Source organism: Pristiophorus japonicus, chromosome 4 (genome assembly GCF_044704955.1).
Source record: "Pristiophorus japonicus isolate sPriJap1 chromosome 4, sPriJap1.hap1, whole genome shotgun sequence".
NCBI classification, from domain to species: domain Eukaryota; kingdom Metazoa; phylum Chordata; class Chondrichthyes; family Pristiophoridae; genus Pristiophorus; species Pristiophorus japonicus.
Window position 1 is genome coordinate 198,362,210 of NC_091980.1, and position 9,696 is coordinate 198,371,905.

The window sequence follows — 9,696 nt, forward strand, 5'->3', positions numbered from 1 at the left end:
ATAAAAGCTCACGGGGTTGGGGCAATATATTAGCATGGATAGAGGACTGGCGAACAGAAAACAGAGAGTTGGGACAAATGGGTCATTTTCCGGTTGGCAAACGGTAACTAGTGGGGTGCCACCGGGATCGGTGCTGGGGCTTCAACTATTTACAATCTATATTAATGACTGGGATGAAGGGACCGAATGTAATGTAACCAAGTTTGCTGATGATACAAAATTGGGTGGGAAAGCAAGTTGCAAGGAGGACACAAAGAATCTGCAAACGAATATAGACAGGCTCAGTGAGTGGGCAAATATTTGGCAGATGAGTATAATGTGGGCAAGTGAGAGGTTATCCACTTTGGCAGGAAAAATAAAAAAGCAAATTATTATTTAAATGGAGAGATTCCAAAATGCTGCAGTAGAGGGACCTGGGGGGATCTTGTGCATGAAACACAAAAAGTTAGTATGCAGGTGCAGCAATGAATCAGGAAGGAAAATAGAATGTTGGCCGTTATTGCAAGGGGGATGGAGTATAAAAGTAGTGAACTATTGCTGCAACTGTACAGGGCATTGGTGAGACCACAGTAAATCTGTGGAATTCTCTGCCCCAGAAAGCTGTGGAGGCTGGGTCATTGAATATATTTAAGGTGGAGATACAGATTTTTGAAAGATACAGGAGTGAAGGGCTATGGTGAGCAGGCAGGGAAGTGGAGCTGAGCCCAAGATCAGATCAGCCATAATCTTACTCCAGTGAGGAGGAAAGGGTGCAAGAGAAAAGATAGCCATCAGTGGCTAACTAAAGAAATAAAGGACAGTATCCAATTAATAACAAGGGCATACAAAGTGGCCAAAACTAGTGGGAGGACAGAAGAGTGGGAAGTTTTTAAAAGCCAGCAAAGAACGACTAAAAAAAAATGATTACAAAAGGGAAGATAGACTATGAAAGTAAACTAGCACAAAATATAAAAACAGATATCAAGAGTTTCTGTAGGTATATAAAAAGAAAAAAAAAAAAGAGTGGCTAAAGTAAATGTTGGTCCCTTAGAGGACGAGACCGGGGAACTAGTAATGGGGAACATGGGGATGGCAGAAACTCTGAACAAATATTTTGTATCAGTCTTTACGGTAGAGGACACTAACAATATTGCAACAGTGGATAGTCAAGGGGCGAAGGGGGGGGGGGGGGGGGGGGGGGGGGGGAGGAACTTACCACAATCACAATCACCAAGGAGGTGGTACTCAGTAAGATAATAGGACTAAAGTCAGATAAATCCCCTGGACCTGATGGCTTGCATCCTAGGATCTTGAGAAGTAGCGACAGGGATTGTGGATGCATTGGTTGTAATTTACCAAAATTCCCTGGATTCTGGGGAGGTCCCAGCAGATTGGAAAACTGCAAATGTAATGTCCCTATTTAAAAAATGAGGCAGACAAAAAGCAGGAAACTATAGACCAGTTAGCCTAATATCTGTGGTTGGGAAAATGTTGGAGTCCATTATTAAAGAAGCAGTAGCAGGACATTTGGAAAAGCAAAATTCGGTCAGGCAGTCAGCATGGATTTATGAAGGGGAAGTCATGTTTGACAAATTTTCTGGAGTTCTTTGAGGATGTAACGAACAGGGTGGATAAAGGAGAACCTGTGGATGTGGTGTATTTCGACTTCCAGAAGGCATTTGACAAGGTGCAACATAAAAGGTTACTGCACAAGATAAAAGTTCACAGGGTTGGAAGTAATACATTAGCATGTATAGAGGATTGGCTAACTAACAGAAAACAGAGAGTCGGGATAAATGGATCATTCTCTGGTTGGCAACCAGTAACTAGTGGGGTGCCGCAGGGATCAGTGCTGAGAGCCCCAACTATTTACAAACTATATTAACGACTTGGAAGAAGGGACTGACTGTAACGTAGCCAAGTTTGCTGACGATACAAAGATGAGAGGAAAAACAAAGTGTGAGGAGGACACAAAAAATCTGCAAAAAGACATAGACAGGCTAAGTGAGTGGGCAAAAATTTGGCAGATGGAGTATATTGTTGGAAAGTGTGAGGTCATGCACTTTGACAGAAAAAAAAAATCAAAGAGGAAGTTATTATTTAAATGGAGAAAGATTGCAAAGTGCCCCAGTACAGCGGGACCTGGGGGTACTTGTGCATGAAACACAAAAGGATAGTATGCAGGTACAGCAAGTGATCAGGAAGGCCATTGGTATCTTGGCCTTTATTGCAAAGGGGATGGAGTATAAAAGCAGTGAAGTCTTGCTACAGCTATACAAGGTATTGGTGAGGCCACACCTGGAATGCTGCATACAGTTTTGGTTTCCATATTTACGAAAGGATATACTTGCTTTGGAGGCAGTTCAGAGAAGGTTCACTAGGTTGATTCCTGGGAAGAGGGGCTTGACTTATGGAGGAAATGTTGAGTAGGTTGGGCCTCTACTCACTGGAATTCAGAAGAATGAGAGGTGATCTTATCGAAACGTATAAGATTATGAGGAGCTCGACAAGGTGGATGCAGAGAGGATGTTTCCACTGAAGGGGGAGACTAGAACTAGAGGGCATGACCTTAGAATAACGGGCCACCCATTTAAAACAGAGATGAGGAGGAATTTCTTCTCTCAAGAGTGTTGTAAATCTGTGGAATTTGCTGCCTCCGGAGCGCTGTGGAAGCTGGAATATTGAATACATTTAAGACAGAAATAGACAGTTTCTTGAGTGATAAGGGGTTATGTGGAGCGGGCGAGGAAATGGAGCTGAGTCCATGATCAGATCAGCCATGATCTTATTGAATGGCGGAGCAGGCTCGAGGGGCTGTATGGCCTACCCCTGCCCCTATTTCCTATGTTCCAATCTGCGATAACCATTCTAGAATCTATGGAATTTTGGAAGGTGACAACAAATGCACCCTAGGATGTAAACTATCAGGTCCAGGGGATTTATCGGCTTTCAGTCTCATTAATTTCTCCAGTACTATTTTTTTACGAATACTAATTTCTACCAGTTCGTCATTGTCGCTAGACCATTAGTACTCCACTATTTCCAGGAGGTTTTTTGTGTCTTCTTCCATGAAGACAGACACAAAGGGGCCGAAATTGCCCTCCTTCAGGTCCATATTGTACGGAAAGGCCTCATAGACCGGGGGACAGACGGATGGGCCAATCCATCCTAAATTGTCTCCGGGCCGGGAGCGGCGGAAACAGGTTTCCACGCTGCCCGTCGGTCATGCCCCGACCCCACATTGACCGGCGGCGACCCCCTTTCTGCCCCATGGGAGCGTCATTGACGCCTGTCAGTGCCACTGTGTGAAGCTGTGTGTACCTGGGCGCACATCCGCCCTTAATTTTATATTAATTGTCGGCGGAACCCGTGGTCAACAGGCAGCCCGGCACCCCCTCTTGTGTAGCGGACCACCGGCCCAGCCGAAACCCTCCCTGATCGCCCAGTGGACCTAACTAAACCCCATGCAGAGCTCGCAGCAGCCCTCCCCTTTAACAAAGGCGAGGTACTTGTGACGCGTCACGTCTGCGGTGAGCAGACATCACCAGCTGATGACACATACCGGCATCCGAATCACTCCACACGCATTTCCGCCCCGCATCCGAACACGGCCCGGAAATGCAAATTTTTTTTAAAAAGTCCTTAATATCGCATTACTCTTCGCCCCATGGATTGGGGCGGAGAAAAATCTTCAAAAGTAGGTCCCTTCCTACTTTCAGTCGGGGGGCAATTTCAGCCCCAAAGTATTTGTTTAATTTCTCTGCCATTTCCTTATTCCCCATTATAATTTCTCCTGTCTCACCCTGTAGGGAACCTACATTTACTTTTGCTAATCTTTTCCTTTTTACATACCTATAGAAGTCCTTACAGTCTGTTTTTATGTCTCTAGCTAATTTACTCTCATTCTATTTTCCCTTTATCAACTTCTTGATCCATCTTTGCTGAATTCTAAAATCCTCCCAATCCTCAGGCTTACTGCTCTTTTTGGCAACATTAAAAGCCTCTTTGATCTAATACTATCTTTAACTTCTCTTGTTAGCCACGGTTGGACCACTTTTGAACCAGTCAGCAATTAATGAATTTGATATAATTGGCATCATGGAGTCATGGCTCCAGGGTGGCCAAGGCTGGGAACTCAACATCCAGGGGTATTCAACATTCAGGAAGGATAGACAGAAAGGAAAAGGAGGTGGGGTAGCGTTACTGGTTAAAGAGGAAATTAATACAATAGTAAGGAAGGACATTAGCTTGGATGATGTGGAATCTGTATGGGTGGAGCTGCGGAATACCAAACGGCAGAAAACGCTAGTGGGAGTGGTGTACAGACCACCAAACAGTAGTAATGAGATTGGGGGCAACATCAAACATGAAATTAGGGATGCGTGCAATAAAGGTACAGCAGTTATCATGGGCGACTTTAATCTACATATTGATTGGGCTAACCAAACTGGTAGCAATACGGTGGAGGAGGATTTCCTGGAGTGTATTAAGGATGGTTTTCTAGACCAATATGTCGAGGAACCAACTAGAGGGCTGGCCATCCTAGACTGGGTGATGTGTAATGGGAAAGGACTAATTAGCAATCTAGTTGTGCGAGGTCCCTTGGGGAAGAGTGACCATAATATGGTAGAATTCTTTATTAAGATGGAGAGTGACAGAGTTAATTCAGAGACTAGGGTCCTGAACTTAAGGAAAGATAACTTCGATGGTCTGAGATGTAATTTGGCTAGGATAGACTGGCAAATGATACTTAAAGGGTTGACGGTGGATAGGCAATGGCAAACATTTAAAGATCACATGGATGAACTTCAACAATTGTACATCCCTGTCTGAAGTAAAAATAAAACGGGGAAGGTGACTCAACCGTGGCTAACAAGAGAAATTAAGGATAGTGGTCAATCCAAGTGGCATATAAATTGGCCAGAAAAAGCAGCAAACCCGAGAACTGGGAGAAATTTAGAATTCAGCAGAGGAAGACAAAGGGTTTAATTAGGAGGGGGGAAATAGAGTGAGAGGAAGCTTGCCGGGAACATAAAAACTAACTGCAAAAGCTCTGTAGATATGTGAAGAGAAAAAGATTAGTGAAGACAAACATAGGTCCCTTGCAGTCAGATTCAGGTGAATTTATAATGGGGAACAAAGAAATGGCAGACCAGTTGAACAAATACTTTGGTTCTGTCTTCACGAAGGAAGACATAAATAACCTTCTGGAAATACTAGGGGACCGAGGGTCTAGTGAGGAGGAGGAACTGAAGGAAATCCGTATTAGGTAGGAAATTGTGTCAGGGAAATTGATGGGATTGAAGGCCGATTAATCCCCAGGGCCTGATAGTCTGCATCCCAGAGTACTTAAGGAAGTGGCCCTAGAAATAGTGGATGCATTGGTGATCATTTTCCAACAGTCTATCGAATCTGGATCAGTTCCTATGGACAGGACGTAACACCACTTTTTTAAAAAGCGAGAGAGAAAACGGATAATTATAGACTGGTTAGCCTGACATCAGTAGTGGGGAAAATGTTGGAATCAATTATTAAAGATGAAATAGCAATGCATTTGGAAAGCAGTCCAAGTCAGCAAGGATTTATGAAAGGGAAATCATGCTTGACAAATCTTCTGGAATTTTTTGAGGCTGTAACTAGTAGAGTGGACAAGGGAGAACCAGTGGATGTGATGTATTTGGACTTTTGACAAGGTCCCACACAAGAGATTGGTGTGCAAAATTAAAGTACATCGTACTGTGGGTAATGTACAGATGTGGATAGAGAACTGGTTGGCAGTCAGGAAGCAGAGAGTCGGGATAAATGGGTCCTTCTCAGAATGGCAGGCAGTGACTAGTGGGGTGCCGCAGGGCTCCGTGCTGGGACCCCAGCTATTCACAATATACATTAATAATTTAGATGAAGGAATTGAGTGTAATATCTGCAAGTTTGCAGATGACACTAAACTGGGTGGCGGTGTGAGCTGTGAGGAGGATGCCAAGAGGCTGCAGGGTGACTTGGACAGGTTAGGTGAGTGGGCAAATGCATGGCAGATGCAGTATAATATGGATGAATGTGAGGTTATCCACTTTGGGGTCAAAAACACGAAGGCAGAATATTATCTGTTTGGCGGCAGATTAGGAAAAGGGGAGGTGCAACGAGACCTGGGTGTCATGGTACATCATTCATTGAAAGTTGGCATGTAGGTACAGCAGGCGGTCAAGAAGACAAATGGTATGTTGGCTTTCATAGCTAGGGGATTTGAGTATGGGAGCAGGGAGGTCTTACTGCAGTTGTGCAGAGCCTTGGTGAGGTCTCACCTGGAATATTGTGTTCAGTTTTGGTCTCCAAATCTGAGGAAGGACGTTCTTGCTATTGAGGGAGTGCAACGAAGGTTCACCAGACTGATTCCTAGGATGGCAGGACTGACATATGAGGAGAGACTTGATCGACTGGGCCTGTATTCACTGGAGTTTAGAAGGATGAGAGGGGATCTTATAGAATATAAAATTCTGACAGGACTGGACAGGTGAGATGCAGGAAGAATGTTACTGATGTTGGGGAAGTCCAGAACCAGGGGATACAGTCTATGGATAAGGGGTAAGCCATTTAGGACTGAGATGAGGAGAAACTTCTTCACCAGAGAGTTGTTAACCTGTGGAATTCCCTACTGCACAGAGTTATTGATGTTAGTTCATTGGATATATTCATGACGGAGTTAGATATGGCCCTTACGGCTAAAGGGATCAAGGGGTATGGAGAGAAAGCAGGAAAGGGGTACTGAGGTGAATGATCAGCCATGATGTTATTGAATGGTGGTGCAGGCTCGAAGGGCCGAATGGCCTACTCCTGCACCTTGTTCAGATTTAAGACCCTAGTTTCGGATTTAACTAAATGATTTTCAAACTTAATGTAAAATTCTATCATATTATGGTCACTCTTCCCCAGGGGCCCCTTTACTACAAGGTTATTAATTAACACTTTCTCATTGCATAATACTAGGTCTAAAATAGTCTGTTCTCTAGTTGGTTCCTCAACATACTGATCTAGAAAACCATCATGTATACATTCCATGAATTCATCCTACACACTTAGTGCGAATTTGGTTTGCCCAGTCTATGTACAGATTAAAGTCCCCCATGATTATTGTATTACCTTTGTTACATGCACCTCTAATTTATACTGTATCCTACATTACCACTACTGTTTGAGGAGCCTATAAATAACTCCCACCAATGTTTTCTGCCCCTTGCTGTTTCTTAGCACCACTCAAACTGATTCTACTTCTGATTTTCTGAGCCAAGATCCTTTCTCCTACTGTCTTTATCCCATCCTTTATTATCAGGACTACCCTCCTTCTTTTTCATTTTGCTGATCTCTTCTAAAAGTTAAGCATCCTGGAATATTTAGTTAATAACCTTGGTCACTTTACGACTGCATCTCCATAATGGCTGTTAGATCAAACCTATTAATTCATCTATTTTGTTGCGAATAATTTGCGCAGTTATAGAGCCTTTAGCTTTGACTTTTTCCTATTTTTCCCCGATGTCACCTTAGGCAGTAATGCCCTATTACCTTTGTTACTCTCTCTGTCCCTTCCTGACACACTCTGCTTATTTTTTACCCAAAACTCTGCTCTGCTCGAGAGCCTTGACATGTCTCTTGCTGCTTTTAAATTTACTGTTTCCTGAATCCTCTTGCACTTTACAAACAAATACAATCCATCAGCCTCTGAAATGCAGTTGATCTTATCTGAATTATTTGGACAAATACTTGGGACCAACTGAATATATAAATAACCACACATTTAACAAGTATAGAAACAAATATACATGACATTGCACAACAGAGAATGCTGGCAGCTCCAGTTAAATTGGTTAAGTCAATTTGGAAAAAATCTGAAAAAAGGCTTACGAATATACAGCATTTACGTAAGAACATAAGAAATAGGAGGAAGAGTAGGGCCCTTGAGCGTGCTCCGCCATTCAATAAGATCATGGGCTCAACTCCACTTCCCTGACCGCTCCCCATAACCCTTTACTCCCTTGTCTCTCAAAAATCTGTCTATCACCGCCTTAAATATATTCAATGACCTAGCCTCCACAACTCTGTGGGGCAGAGAATTCCACTGATTCACAACCCTCAGAGAAAAAATTATTCCTCATCTCAGTCTTATTGAATGGCAGAGCAGGCTCGAGGGGTCAAATGGCCTACTCCTGCTCCTATTTCTTATGTTCTTATCTAATGACCCATAATTTTTCAATAGGTATACTGTATTTAATGAATTCATTCTCCAACAACCAGTACTTCACTGACTCTCTTCCCCCAGCAAATTTAAACATTGTATTTTACTGATCCTCCCAGTATGATTTAAACATTGGTCTGGAATTTGCGGTCAGCAGTGAAGCAAAGGCGTTCGCCACTAGCCCCGAAGAAAGCTGCCAAGATAGTGATCTCTGTGACAAGAAGTTTGCATTTTTCAACGCTAAAATTGTTAGAGGAGCAAAACAAATATTGAGGCTCTGACATGAGGAAAAAGTAAACCTGAAATAAAGATGAACAAGCTTTTAAAATTTAAATTTATTTTTCAGGGCCAAAAAGTTTGTTTAGCAGTCAATACACTTAAAACCCCAGTTACACCTAACATTTAAAAGGAGTGATATTACCACAGACAAGCCCACATTGTTGTCAGTTTCACTGATTTCAGGATTTCCGCGTTTAGATGTCCATGCCTACATCCTGACGTTGTGGTCAGTTGCAAAGGGTAATAACAGCGAACACTGTTCGTTTGCCGTTATTACCCACTGCAAATTCTGGCCTATTGAATTTCACTCTGACCTCCCCTCCCTAGCAATTTAAATATTGTATTTCACCCTGAATCTACCTAGCTCTGTCAAGCCCGTGATGGTGGCTGCTGTGCTACGGCCACCACACGTTAAAAAAATCCACATAGGCAGCTTCCATCCTTCAAGATGTAGTTCGTGACCTGGAATATTAAGTCCTTCATTGGAACACCTGTGAACTCATCTCTTTATGGCGTGGAAGCAAGTCATCCTCGAATATTATATCTCCTTGACAATTTAAATATTGTATTTAATGCTGAGCCCTCCCAAGTACAATGTAAACATTGTGTGACTCTGAATTTCCTTTCTCCCCCAGTCCAGTGTAAGCAGTGCGACTGCGAAATTCCTTTCATCCCCCCCCCAGTCCAATGTAAACATTGTGTCTCTGTTAATTTCCCTTCACCTCCCAATCCATTGTAAACATTGTGTGACTCTGAATTTCCTTTCTCCCCCAGTCCAGTGTAAGCAGTGCGACTGCGAAATTCCTTTCATCCCCCCCAATCCATTGTAAACATTGTGTGTGACTGAATTTCCCTTCACCTCCCAGTCCAATGTAAACATTGTGTGTGACTGTGAATTTCCCTTCCGCCCCAGTCCAACGTAAACGACTGTGCAATGTCCTTCACCCCCTCCTCTCTCAGTGTAAACACTGTACTGTGATGAACAATACCGCGGTTTTGTTTTGGTCCTTTCTTACCCGGCCGTGCTCCCGGCCCAGCGTCCGGTTGATCCTGTTCCAATGTTTCAGTTTGATCCCGTAACCTCGGAGCTGCTGCACCACGGCCAGCCTCAGCACGGTCCTGTCAGCCTTCATGTCGGAGCTGGAGCTGCGATCAATCGTGGTTCCCCTCTGCCCTCTCCTCGACCGGTGCCCCCCCCCCCCCAATCCCGCTCG

The 9,696-nt window shown here is 43.6% G+C and overlaps 1 protein-coding gene across 1 annotated transcript in view; it reads right to left on the reverse strand.

Annotated features, from left to right (window-relative positions):
• The window catches only part of LOC139263230 (rho GTPase-activating protein 11A-like), a 99,571-nt gene extending 89,925 nt beyond the window's left edge, over positions 1-9,646 (reverse strand). Inside the window, exon 1 of the mRNA XM_070878986.1 lies at positions 9,499-9,646. Within this exon, the coding sequence (XP_070735087.1) occupies positions 9,499-9,615 (117 nt within the window). The 5' untranslated portion in view covers positions 9,616-9,646. The remainder of the gene's footprint in view (positions 1-9,498) is intronic.
• Positions 9,647-9,696: the final 50 nt, after the last annotated feature.